We start from the raw sequence: 14,495 nt of genomic DNA on the forward strand, positions 1-14,495 counted from the left end.
GAAGAGGAGGGTCTTGAGCTCCATTGCTTGCTGGCTAGCTGACCCAACAGACCCCCATGCCATGAGACCCTCACATTCTGGTGCACCTGTGCACTCAGCCTTTGGTTGGATCAACAGGCAAGTCTCCCTTTTTATCCCCTGCCGAGTCCTTCTACTTCACCAGCCACCCTTGCAGGGGGACAGGCCCCATGTGTTATTAATGCTACCTAATGCATGTGAGGGAAGCTAATGATGGTTTGTGCTTGGCAGGGATCCTGCAGAACTTTGCCGGAGGGTCACAGAGGGACCTGAAAAATGAGGTGGAGCAGCTCCGGTGCCAGCTTCACTGCCAGCGAAAGGTAAAGCTTGGCGTGGTAGTGACAGGCCTGGGGCACGGTGGGCAGCTGCCAGCTTGAGAACGTTTCTGTGAGGGTGTGTGGTGAAATTCAATTCTTGCCTACATGATTATTAAGGAAACAATACAAAATGTTTGGTTTCTATCTGCATTTAGTCCTCTTTTCCGCCAGAAAATGATAACCCCTTTTGCTTTTAATGAATGGAAATTATTATTATTATTATTCTTTTTTTTTCCTTTATTCATGATTTCTCACCTCTGTGCTCGAAGCAGAGGCTGAAATGTGAAAATCCTGAATTATAAAAGGTAGAACTGCAAAAATTATAAATGGCAAAAGATTGGATGGTAAATTCTGAGTGGTAAAAGATAGAATAGTAAATATTCTGAATGAAAAAAAGAATAATAGTGAATATTCTAAGTAGTGAAAGCTAGACTAAGAAACATTCTTAACAGTGAATGATTGAATAGTGAGACTTCGGAAAGTTGGAAGAATAGTGAATATTCAAAATGGTGAATGATAGAATAGTAACCATTCTGAATGGTAAAGGACAGAACAACATACATTCGGAATTGTATTGTATTGCAGTTGTCATTTATATAGCGCCTTTTACCATTAACTAAACAACCAAACTGGAAACACAGAGAACAGGTTGACAGAAATTAGGATGACACAGACAACACCCAGAAACGACTAAGGGAAAGCCCTACAATAACAAGAGAGACAACGGTAGGTTGAATAGGACACAAGCGACAACCCCATGAGAACAGAATTAGCACCCCTGCCCAATTCCATCCTACATCCTCACCCACTCCATGAACTCTGCCAAGTGCCAATTATGAATGTTAACAGTTGCCACTTTTGGACGAAGCTATGAACGTTAACTTGCGCAGAGCCCGGACGGAGTCGTGAATGATGGCAGAGGCCGCGCCTAGACGTAGCTACGAGTGTTGGCATGTACCTCGCTTGGATGACAGGGTTGTGAGCGATAGCCTGTGTGAGCAACTGGGCAGGGCTGTGAATGCCGACCATTGCCACATCTGGATAGGGTAGCGGTTGTTGAGCAAAGCCACCTCCGGACCGAATGCTACTGAGGCCAGATTAGGATGGAATCACGAATACCAGCTAGCCGCACACATAGACAGGTTCCAATGGTGGGCAGGAGACAAATTTAGGCACAGTTGTGAATATTGGCGAGCGTCATTTATGTAAGGGATAGTGAATATCAGCTGGTGCCGGAGCTAAATTGACATGCAATGATGTTCGCGCGCCACACCTAGAAAAAAATGTGGAAACTCAGCACATCGCTTTTAGACAACAGTGCCAATAACCAATCCACTAACAATTTCACTGCTACGCCTACACCTCTCAAACTCTAACCAGACACAACCACAACCCTATACCACAACAAACCGCACAAACTTCACTACACCGCAACAACAAAACAAACCTCACATAGACTCGCACAACAGCACACAACGTCTACCGACTGGAAAACTCCCCAAGCCCAGCGAACGGTGTTAACCGTGTTGAGGCTGCCAACAGCACATCACTGCTCTTTTGCACCTTTCCCGCTTACTCCCACTAACACACCCCCTTCCCGTTTCAGAGCCGCCAGAGCAGCAGGGGACTACTCCAATGGTGATAGTGCGCGGTACAAATATCCTTTAACATTAACATTATTATAGTCTCAATGTGCTGCTGGTGGGAACACCCTTGGTGACCCAAGTCCAGAGCGTTGAAGGTCACAGAGTAAGATTAGAATGCGTGTGTGCATTTGGCCAAATAAGGCTTAGCAGGGCTGGCCAGGCTCCGGTAGAGAGCAGCCCATAAGGTCAGGCATGGGGATGGGGGTTGAGAGGAGCCAGGAGATGGCATGCATGCTAGAGACTTACTATGTGTTCAGCATGCCTGCATTTGTCGTAGGTGTTCACTGCATACTGATGTCAGAGGTGTTGAGGCGTAGTCTGGTGTAGGTAGGCAGCAAATTATGTGACCAGTGAGGTCGAATTTGTCATAGTCGTTGCTGTATTCTGATGCGTGCGGGTAGTAAGGCCTGTGGCCAGTGTCCACCGGAGTGGCATGTTATGTGTACGTAGCAATTATGTTGGTGATTTGGTGCAAGTGTGCCGGATCAGGTAGTGGCTTCCTCTATTGATTCTTGCAACTTCGATAAAGCAGTTAGCGACAGCAACAGTCTATGCTCCAACAAATTGCAACTAGAGGAGCACGGGCTATCCAGGTGGAGGGCATGGCGAATTGACCCAGTTATTGTGCGCGTACTGAACCTTCACAAATGTTACCTTTGCCATGGGCGGCCCACTCTATGGTTCATCCATGCGTGATACCCGCCCATCCCTCCAGTCATTCCAGTGCGATGCCAGACTAGCTCTTGATTGCCTTCCCGGAGTAATTAACGAGAAGCCCCCCCCTGACCTTCTAGTGCGAGACATGGCCATGGCACATAATTACATTCCCGCTGTATAACAAACTGTCCGACTGAAATGGTGCTGTTGTTCTATCTCAACTGCTTTGAGTGCGATTTGCCTGTTTTATTTTTGCCAGTATGTGCCAGGTGCCGTGACTAATCAATCCTGTGACATTTCAAAGTGTGAACAAAGATGAAGGCTGTGTTCAGCTGGTGGTGCTTGTGGGGGAACCAAGGCCATGATTAGTGTTTTTTAGTGTGTGCGTTCTGTGCGATAACGGCCGGTGCCGCCAGGTGCTGCGAAGTCAGGGCTGCCGCGTAAACGGCCGGCGCCACCTGGTGTTGAATGTTCATATGGTCAGATTGGGAATTGGAATGTTAGGGACGGGTTTCAGGATAATGCAGCAAATAGCCAGGTTTTGAGGACTTTTGAAGACTTTTTGCAAGGAAAGGTAGTCCTCTGTGCGGCGTATTTGCAGAGGAAGAGTGTTCCTGATGGTAAAGGCGCCCTCTCCCTAACATGCAATATCCAATAGACCAAATAATAGACACACCCCACTAGGGAATGAGATCAGGAGATGGATTGCAAGTAAAATAAATGTACATAAGGCAAGTTGTGCATGCAGAGAACTCTGCTTCCCTGAGAGCGCTCTGCCAAACAATACACAGGCAGCACATTATAAGTCAAAAACACGTCATTAGTGACGCCATGCTATAGGTACACGACTCTGCAGTACAATTGGTGAAGCACAATGATACAGTATGTTTCCATATGGGGTGACCACGTTTGGATTGGCTGCTGCTCCGGTGTCGATCCTGCGGCACGCGGGTCAGCTGGGCTCATCTCCGCGGTGTGAAGGTCGTGCCAGCGGAGTACTGCATTCCTAACTATCTAAACTACGACAGCAGGAACTGAGGGCATGAGACGAATGGCAAGCATAAAAGTTTGGCATGAATGGGGGTGCTTTCAGAGGTCACTGACAGGTATATTGGCAATCTACCCTCTGCAACCAGGCATCCATAAACACGGTGCCCCAGACCCAGATGCCCGCCTTGTTGGTTCTGATCTACCTGATGCCTCATGATACATATGGACATGTGTTATTTCAATGGAGGATATATTGGTACGTGGGATTAAGACTATGGTGGGTGTCCTCATTGTGAGGGGTCAGATGTGGATCTATATCAAAGAGCAGAGGGGCATGGGTCCAGTGGGCTGTGGCCTTGCGGGGTGGGGGGGTCGAGGGAGCAAAGGCAGGTTAGTAGAGATGGGTGTGCGCTCGGGCTGGGGCTTGCTCCAGTCACACACAGTGCAGTGAGCTCATCTGGCCTGGGATGATACCGAATGTTGCAGCAATGAATGTCTGGACTTCCGTGAGAACAGGGCTTGTGTGGAGCTGGCAGGAGGCGGAGGTGGCCTGGGCTGTCTGTGCGAGGCGCTGGGCAGGGGAGAGATATGTTTTGGAGATCCTTTTTGGGCCTGTTAAAAGATGGTGTTTGGTGTGTCACAAAATGGAGTCTTGGGGCATCGATAAAGGCTTGGTTATTTGTTTGCTTACTAATATTAGTTAGTGCGGATCATAAACAGGAAAGTGGGGGCGCCTCCCCCCTTTGTCATACACGATCCATTCAGTGGGGAATGGTAAGGGGGCGGAAGAGACCACCTCTCCCCCAACAATGGTGGGAGCTAGGATAGAGAAGGCTGAGCCACAAAAACTCTGGTTGAGTGGTGAGGGGGAATAGCAAGACAGACAGCTGAGCCCTATAAGAGGTTTCTGGGGGGTTGGTAGTGAATGATTTGTTTCTGTAGAAACTCTGGCCCTGTATTATGGAGGGCTCGGTGTGTGATGCACATGGCTTTGAAAGTCGCTCTTAGGCAGATAAGGAGCCAGTGTAGTACTCTGAGGGTGGGGAACATATGTTCTCTGGGCGAGAGGGCAAGGAGCAGTCCGGGTGCTGAGTTTTGGATTCGTTGGAGTTTCCTGAGCTGGCGTGCTGGGACACCGAGATAGAGAGTTGGCGTAGTCTAGGAGGGAGATGATGATGGCCAGTTTTGCAGAGACTCTTTAAGGATAGGAGAGGTAGGGAAAGATTTGCTTTAGGATGCATAAGTGTAAGTGGCAAGTTCTGGATACAGAGTTGATGTGTTTGGAGAGAGAGAGGTCTGCATCCATGGGTTGCATCCAGGATTTTTAACAGAGGTGGAGGCAGCAAGTGGGGCTCCCAGGGCTTGTGGCCACGCAATAGGTTGGGGAATGAGAGCAGCTTTGCAGCATATTAGGATTTCTGATTTACCCGGGTTGAGGATAAGGTGGTTGATCGTCATCCATGGGTTAATACCCGAGAGGCAAGAGGTGAGGTTGGGAAGTGGGGAGGCTGAAGTCTTGGAAATTTTGAAAATGATCTGGGTGCCGTCTGCATAGTTGTAGCAGGTAAGGTTGTTAGAGTGGATGAGAGCCGGCAGTGGGCTTAGGTAGATTTTCTAAAGGGAGACTCCTTGTGGGACCCCGTTTGTGATGGGGCGAGGGGCGGAGGAGAAAGGGGGGAGGAGAATGATTTGCAGCGATTAGAAATGAATGAGAAGATCCAATTGAGCGCAGAGTCTTTGATGCCTAGGGTGAGGAGTCTGTTCCTGAGTATTGCGTGGTTGATGGTGTTATAGGCCGTAGATCGAGGAGGATGAGTGCAGCGCATCCATCTGAATCTGCAGTTCTTTTTAGGTCATCGCAGATAGTGACCAGTGAGGATTCTGTTCCACAGAGTCATTGGAACCCCGATTGGGCTGGGTCTAGGAGTCTATTGGCTTCTGTGAAGAGGCCAGGTTGCTTGTATTCAGCGTGCTCAATTAGTTTAGCAATGAATCGGGTGTAGGAGATTGGGAAAAATTTGATGTGGAGAGCAGGTTTTTTGAGTAGCGCTTTGACATGAGAGTTTTTGTAGGCCTCTGGGAAGGTGCCAGATGAGAGGGAGTTATTGACGATGGAGTGGGCGATGCTGCCGGCACAGGTGGTGGTAAGGATCATTTTTAGAAAGGGGTGTTGGGCAAAGATCTCCAGGTGAGCCCAAGGGTCTGCTAAGTGCTAGTAGGTTGCAGTAATTGGCCTGGGAAATAGGTGAGAATGAAGAGAAGGTTGATAGGGAGGGTGAGGCAAGGATTGGGTTTGAGAGAGGGCAGGATGTGGACGGGGCGATTAGAGCTAGTTTTGCTGTGATGGTGCGATGTCTTTCAAGCGCAATGTTATGAAAGTGGTTGGATAGTTCATTGCAGAGAGGTGGTGTGTTAGGGGAGAGGAGGGGGTTAGGCAATGAGGGGAATTGAATTCCTCTCGGATTTTGTGGAGTTCCCTGCATGGATTTTTGGAGTTGGAGATTCTGTTTCCATAGTGTTTTTTTGGCTTTCTTGATTTTGGACATGTAAGCCCTGTTTAGTCTTGCGAAGGCCATTTTGTTTTATGGTGTAGGGTTTGTCCTCCAAGTTCACTCAATGCTTGAGGGTTTTGAGAACTTAGAGGGATGGGGTGTACCACTAGGGGTGTGGGCTTGATCGTTGAGAGGAGGGACGGGTGAGTGTGAGGGTGTTCATAACTTTGGAGAGCCATTGGTTGATGAGGTCAATGGAGGGGTGTCCTTCCTTGCGAGAGAGATCAGGAAGTGTGAGTAGCAGGGAATTGGCCAGGTCTGGGTAGCTGAAAGCCTTTATTCCAGAGAACATCCTCATGTGCTGACTCATCGGGTGTGGCTCCCTAGGCCTGGTCTTCATGTGCTGACTCATCGGGTGTGGCAGGCAGGCTGAACCTGGTGGGCATGGCTTCAGAAGCACAGGTATATAAGCTGCTCCATCCTTAAGGCTGGTGCTTCGCATTACTGTGCACTCGCGTGCAATGTGACGCTCACCCCCGCTTGGACCAGTTTACTTACCTTTGAAACCAGGCGTTCTCCTGCATACTCACCTCCAGGAAACATGTGCTTCATCGCTTCATCTGCAGATTCATCTCCTGACATCCAGTGATCTTGATCCCGAAGCCGCAGCACCGCGCTCCGTATCCACGAACTCGGACCCTGTGAAGAAGAAGAAAGACAAGGTTAGAACATCCGTCCTAGGGCCGCGCTGCATTTGAAGCCCACGCACCCCCTAGTTAACAATTTAGCAGCTACTGTACCGCTGCAGCTTCGTTCCTCATTCCCTCCGGCTACCACCACGAACTCCACAGCTTCTGCCGGGCCGGCAACATCACCTGCAAGGTAAGAAAGCAAAAGAGCAAACATCAAAAGCGGAACATACAGCAATATAAGACAACAAACTTTACAATACAACAAAAACAGACGAGGAAAGACAAAGGCAAACAGGATCACTTACCTGAAGTATAGTGGCTTAGTTGCAGCAGGACTGGACTACCAAGTGCAAGGGACCAGTAAAGGAACTTGGTCCAGATCATACAAGCGCCCCTGCTCGCCAAAACTAATCAACAGGTGAGCTTTCCAGGGACAGCGCATCCCACAGGTACCACGTTTTGGGATAAGGGGTCTGGAAGGGGATCAGGCGCACAAGCTGGCAAACTCACACCCCCTATTCTCCACGCAGTAGCAGTTCCGAGCAACATCACCTATTACCACCAGTCACCACATAAGTGCAGAGGGCGAAGTAGGACCCGAGCGACCTCACCCCGGGACGGCTGCAATCGTGCTCCAACGCCTCAGCAGAGACCAGGTGAGCGTAACAGAACACAAAGCCTCTTCAAATCTCTGCCTGGGTGTTATGGAAACTTCTGAAACAGACCGGTTGGCCCGATTACTGGGAGAGTTTTTTTTTTTAAACCTTTATTTATTGCTAACAGGTGCAACACACATCCATGACAATACAACAACATAATATATACGTTTAGGACCCCTCGGTAGGAGGTCAGTTATACATGTTCGGGATAACACTACATTGATGTCAGGTTCTTATGGCGATTCCATAGTGTTCGATTTCTGGGTATCTCTAAGATAGGCACGTAATGGGGCCCAGATATCTTTAGGTCTACATACAGCTGTAACACTATTGACATAGCTTTCCTCACTTTCTTTAAAGTCCATTAGCCATGCCTGTAGGGTGGGAGCCGCTTTGGACTTCCAGGCCTTAAGTATGTTTCTCTTGGCTACTGCTCCGGCAATGGCAAAGAATCGGTGGGTCTTGATGGAGGCCTTACCTATGTCCCCCAGCAGATACTTCTGCGGAGTGGCTGGAATGTTCACCCCAAGCATGTCGCTAGTCAATCTGGCCACTTCTTCCCAATAGTTCCTAACGGGGGGACAGTCCCAGTACATGTGTATGGAATTTGCAAAGTGCGTGTGACATTTGGGGCCTGGTGTTAGTTTGGTGGGGTCGAATTTGGAAATTTTATTTCGGGTAATATGTAGGTGGTTCAGCATTTTAAATTGAATCAATCTGAAGTTGGATTTTATCGAAACGGATTTAGTGTTTTGGCAGTACTTGGCCTATTGGAGGTCTGTTATAGAAATACCAAGATTGCGTTCCCACTTCTGTCTCATAGTGTTCTTGGACTGAGTGTGTGACTGCACAGCTCTGTAAAGACTGGAGAGGTTACCTGTAAAGCCTTCCTGGGACATGTCCTCTGACAAGAACTGGTTTATGGGGGGGGGGCTCTGGGAATGTGGGCCATTTGCATTTGCAAGCCGCTTTTAGTCGATGATATTGCAGTACCGTGGTGAGACCAGCTCCCACTTTATTCAGCACGTCTGTCAAGGACGCAAATTTGCCCTCTTGGTACAGATCGCCTAGCAGCATTTCTCTATTAGGGTCCCATCTGCGTTGTAATGGCGTGTCAAAAGTAGGCTCTAGATTGGGGTAATGCCACAGGGAGTTAAATGGCCAATAGGGGTTGTCACATCCCACCCTGTTAAATAACCTAGTCCAGGCACGCACCGTTGAGTTAACCGGGTCAATCTCTCCCTTATCACTTTTAGCTTTAGCATACGGCATCGCTTGTATGTTCACGGGAGCGGCAGCAAATTTCTCTGCACGTACATGTGTGTGTTTCTCTGCCGTGTCTGACCAGTACTTTGCGAAGTGTGCCTGTGCAGTGTCAAAATATACAAAGTCTGGAGCCGCTACCCCCCCGTATCGTACCTCTTATACATGTTGAGCCACTGGCATCTCACCGTCTTTCCACCCCAGACAAAATTGGAGGCCATTTTCTGCAGCTTCTGGAAAAAATCTCTGCCAGGCCACATGGGGATGCCACAGAACAGGTACAATAGTTTTGGTTCCACAACCATTTTGAGCAGGGCCACCCGTCCATACACTAAAAAAAACAGACATATCTTGTGTCTGTATAGTGGCTGGTGTTAGTGGGATGATTTCCGATTTGGTCTGGGTAATTTTATATCCGGAATACCTTGAGAAGTTATTTATTTCCTGCATTATCAGAGGTAAGTGGGTTCCTGGATCTCTAACATATATCATTGTGTCATCGGCATACAATGATAGGAGTTGGGGAGACCCCCTGATACGAATACCCCTGCATGTGTGCTCGTGTCTTATTTTGGCCACCAACCCCTCACTTGTAAGTGCAAATATAAGAGGAGACAGAGGGCATCCTTGGCGGGTCCCCTGCTTAGTTTGAAGGAGTATGACAATGTTTTGTTCGTTGTGATTGCTGCCGTCGGGTTCTTATATAATAAACGGATATAACATATGAACACTGGACCAAACCCCATTTTTCCCAGAATGGAAAACATATAGTTTCAGCATCTAAAGTGATTGCAGCCGCTTTAGCATTTGGGTCCAGCTGCGAAGAGATGGTGAAAAATCGACGAAGATTCAGTGCTGTGGAACGGGTGGGAATAAAGCCTGATTGATCTGTGTGGACTAATTTGGTCATGTGTGGGAGTAGACGGTTGGCAATGACCTTAGCATATATTTTAGCGTCTGTGTTGAGTAGTGATAGTGGCCGGTATGAGGTGGGATCCTGGGGGGGCTTATGAGGCTTAAGCAGGACAGTTATTATCGCCTCTAATAATTCTCCTCTCTTGAGCGCCTCCTCCCACACCTCCAGTAACTTGGGAGCCATCTCTGTCTTGAAGACTTTGTAGAATTCAGATGGGATGCCATCCGATCCTGGAGTCTTGCCTGTTCGTAGGTCCGATATGGCCTGTTCTATTTCGTCCAATGTTAAGGGACACTCTAATAGTGTCTTGTCTGTTGCGTTTAGCTTGGGCAATGGGAATGAGTCCATGTATTCCTGAAGCTCCTCCGTAGTCACTGTGTCTGCATTGGCGTATAGGTTGGCATAGAATTGTTGGAACACTTTATTCATTTTAGTGGGTTCAGTCTGTACCACATCGGATGGGTCCACAATGCTTGTTATCTGTCTCATCCCCAACTCTGATCTAATTAGATTTGCCATTGTCCTTCTCACCTTATTTCCTTCCCCATATTTCCTAGCTTTAGCCGGTTGCATTATATAATACAGTTCTCAAAAACTTCTTAAAGTTTTCCAGCCGCTCCTGTATCTCTTGCAGCCCATCCTCCCCATCTGACATGGAGTATTGATTCTCTAGGTTTCGTAGGTCTTGTTCCACCTGATCCATCTCTCTTCTAATTTCTCTTAGCGCCCCGAATGACCTTGCCATCAGTAGGCCCCTCAACCACACCTTAAAAGTTTCCCATACCAATCGGCTAGTGGGTACAGAGTTTGTGTTCCGTTGGAAAAAGTCTTCTATCTTGATCCGGAGAGGTTCTATGTTGGATTCGTCCTTCAGCAAGTCCGGTGGCATCCGCCAGTTCCGGGATGTATGTTCCTTGTCTCTCGGTACCAGCTCCAGGAGGACCGGAGAATGGTCCGACATTGTGCGTGGGAAAATTGTACATTGCCTTGCTGCTGCCACTATCTCTGGGGAGCAAAGCCAGTAGTCGATACAGGAACTGGATCCATGGACCCCAGAGTAGAACGTGTATTCTCTTTCCTGAGGATGTACCTCTCTCCATGTGTCTGCAAGTGGCAGCATTGCCATTGTCTGAAGCACCGTCATCGATGCTCTGGACTGTTGTCTACGACCTGTCGTTGACCGGTCTACATCTAGGTTCAGTATCAGGTTGAAATCGCCTCCCCAGATCACTTCCGCTGAGCCCTTTGGTGTGAGCCATTCCATTATCTGCTAGTAAAACTCCTGTGAGTCCAGGTTTGGGCCATAAGTGTTAACAATAATGACCTCCTTGTTGTGTAGTTGCCCCCAAACTATTACATATCGCCCTTCATCGTCGATCGCAGATTTCGACATCTGGAAGTTTATCCGTTTGTGCACCACCGTGAGGACTCCCCTTCCACGTGAAGAGTAATTTGTGGCGATTTTCACAGGGCCCCAGTTGCGTGCAATTGTATCCGTTATTTTCTTATTAGCATGTGTCTCCTGTAAAAGGAGAATGTCGACTTTGTGCCGGTTCGCATATGCAATTATTTTCCTCGCCTTCAATGGATGTGCCAGGCCTCTAACGTTCCATGTGAGGAGTTTAACCCCCTGCTTCCTCTGACTCAGTGGTCAATCAGTAACTGGAAATGCCCCCAACTGAACTGAGAATTTAAAATTCAGCTGTATATGGTTTCAACCTCCAAGAGGGGACTTATTATTTCCAATATTTACATTGTGTTGATTTGTTTGATGTTTGAAATTTTTTTAATTGTATTTTGATTTGTATGGAAAATTGTGTATAATAACATGGATACTTGTTTGCTCCATTTGCATATACTGTGCTTGCTTTGGAATTTCTTTTTAGCCAATTGTGCTTGGTAATTTATAGACCTTGCCTGTGAGCAATAATAAATAAAAAAGATATTTCTGTAAAATTCTTAAACAGAATTGGGAAATGGTGGATTTGAAAGATCTCAAAAGACCACAACGAAGACTTAGGTGGACACGTTAATAATAAATACATACCTAGGAGCTGTTTCAGATATTTTGAGCTATGCCCTTGATATTGAGGAGACTACTATAAATTTAATTTATATGTATGTGTAGTGAACCTGTCAGGACACTGTTTCGTTTTCCGCTCGGTGGTGCTGTCATCAGGAATCTGCTTTGATTCTCGTGTCAATTCCAATGTTTCTGTGGACTGTGTGTAGCTCCCATTAGTTTTTCCAATATTCCTCTCCAGCCCCCATTCCAGCGTAGTAGCCATGTCAGTGTGTTTGCAATTGGTCCTTGTATCGTTACCTGGTGTTTCCCCAATAAAAGGTAGGCAACAGGCCTCAACTCTTCCCCACCCCCCACCCTCACTATCCCCCCCCACTGGACAGTGTAGATCCCCTCCAAATGTTCAACTTTTGAAAACGTGGGCGGCACTGTGTGGTCGATCTCATGTTTCCTACCAATCAGACCACACTGATAGCCGCTGCGCCCTTGTAACACGGACCTAGATATACTTATATGACCCCATGTCATCTGTCTACAATCATCCTCACGTGGTTGGCTTGGATGATGAGCTTTGGTCTCTCGGGGACTGCGGGATGTTGCGTTCGATGTAGCCCATGGCTTCCTCAGGTGACTCAAAGAAATACGCCTTCCCAGCGTGCTGTAATCAGAGTTTGGCAGGGAATAGCATTGCATAAGGAATCGATCTAGCTCTAAGGACTTTCTTGACCTGATCGAAGGTGCGGCGAGCTGATTGTACTGCATTCGAGAAGTCGGAGTATATATGGATTCTGGCTGAGTCGTATGTCAAAGATCCTTTCTCCCTGGAGAACTTAAGGATCAAATCCCTATCGCGATAATTTAGAAGGCGGGCAATAACCGTGCGCGGTGGCGCCCCCGGTTTTGGAGCCGGCATTAAGGCCTGGTGGGCCCTCTCAATCAGGAATTGTTGTGAGAATTGTGCCTCCGGGAGTATGGTGCGAATCACTTCCTCCAGGTAGACCTCCATTGGCACATTAAGTGATTTCTCCGCCAGTCGGACCACTCTTACGTTGTTTCGACGCGATCTCGACTCTAGATCATCGCACTTCATCTGCACCAATTTTAGTTTTTTTTATATCTTCTATGTCTTTGCCTTGAGTGTTTGCTACGTCTTCCACAGTACTGATCCTATTTTCTGCCTCCGCTACCCGTACATTGTCCTGTTGGAGGACGCGAAGCCAGTTTGCAGTTCTACAATATAGGGGTCCGGCATCGCATTGGGTGAGTGTTGAGCTGTAACGGGGGGCGGGGAGGTGTCTCCCCTGTCTTCCATATGGGCGTTCGTAAAGGAATCCATGGGTCCTTTTTTGTTTCCCTTATTACCTCTGGGCATATCCGAGTGTGGGCAGTAGTGTGTCGAGAGCACAGAGGTGGAGTGCTAAGTTAGAAAACTGCTCAATCTATTGTGCAAAGGTGAAAAGGTCCACAGTCTTCACAGGTGTTGTATTTGGGTTATAGATAGTATACTCTGGGTGGTGCAGCTCCTGCCTCACTATCCCTGTTTCCGCACGTGTGTTTCGAGGTTTGTCTTGCCCCACAGGATGTGTCTTTGATGTGGGTGGGGTTCCCTCCTCCCCACTGTATGTGCACCCAACTCCGTGGATAGGGGAGTCACTGAGCATTAGGCCCCGGTTGGAGGTTCCAGCTGCTCCGGGCGAGGGGGGCCCTCTCTATCAGGCAGCCCCTTGTGCCGTCACCGCCTATTGTATAGTAGTCCCTCTCGGGGCTGCGGGGAGCTCTCTACCACAGGGTGCTGCACCCGCAGATGTTCACCCGCGACGGCCGGAGTGTTCCCCACAGGGGGGCCAAAATCGAAGTGTGCAGGTAGCGGTATGTTGTCCCACCCCCTCCCCTGCCCAATCTACTCACAAGTGTCCAATGGAAAGTGTGGGGGGCCACCCTCGACCCGGATGGCCAGAACGCTGAAATAAAGAGGCACAAAGTATGGGAGAAGAGAAGAGCTTTATTTGAGGCCCCCAGGTACCATCCAAAGATGTTGTTATGTGGCTGATGGACCTTTTCTAGAGGAAATCAGCAAATTCCATAGATATGAACTGAGACCCGTTGTCCGAAACCAATTCCTTGGGGTCTCCCTCCCTGCTGAAGATCTCTGTCAGGAAAATCTATGACTTTCTTTGAGGTCACATTGTCCTCAGCTATTCCCCATTCTGTTCATTTAGAGGTGTAATCGACAAGTACTATGATATATACTTTGACTGTTTTGAGGTTCTCGAATGGACCCATGATGTCGATTGCCAGTTTAGACCACACATGTTTGGGAGGTTCAATAGGCTGTAAGGGGGTCTTTCTTAAGATCTTGGACTTGTCACTCATGGCACACGTGGAGCAATTTTTGACCAGTTCTTCTGCTTCTTTCCACATTCCTGGCCACCAATAGTTGTTTCTCAACTTGTTTTTCGTCAAGCTTCTTCCTAGGTGACCTTTGTGTGCCAGTTGGAGTACTTTTTTTCTGAGTTGGGTGGGTGGGATTACTCGATCGCCTCTGAAGATATGCTCATCGTCCATGGATAATTCTTCCTTGAAGGGAATGAAGGTTGTTAAAGCCTCTCCCGTTTCCACCCAGTCATTAGCTATCGCTTCCCTGATTTCTCGCTGTTCCGGATCAGTATTGGCATTAATTTTCCATTCATCTCTCGAGATGGCAGGGTTTACGACAGCTATGATGTCCTCATCTGGAGATGCAATCTCAGTGTCGATGTTGGTCGATAATCTGGAAAGACAATCTGCTACTTGGTTTTGTGGACCAGGAGTATAGCATAGTT

At 48.0% G+C, this 14,495-nt stretch overlaps 1 protein-coding gene across 1 annotated transcript in view; it reads left to right on the forward strand.

Moving 5' to 3' along the window:
* The window catches only part of LOC138581981 (coiled-coil domain-containing protein 159-like), a 461,570-nt gene that overhangs the window by 286,284 nt on the left and 160,791 nt on the right, over positions 1-14,495 (forward strand). The window contains exon 6 of the mRNA XM_069652881.1: positions 250-338. Coding sequence (XP_069508982.1) covers positions 250-338 — 89 coding nt within the window. The remainder of the gene's footprint in view (positions 1-249; positions 339-14,495) is intronic.

Source organism: Ambystoma mexicanum, chromosome 3q (genome assembly GCF_040938575.1).
Source record: "Ambystoma mexicanum isolate Mex_15411 chromosome 3q, UKY_AmexF1_1, whole genome shotgun sequence".
NCBI classification, from domain to species: domain Eukaryota; kingdom Metazoa; phylum Chordata; class Amphibia; order Caudata; family Ambystomatidae; genus Ambystoma; species Ambystoma mexicanum.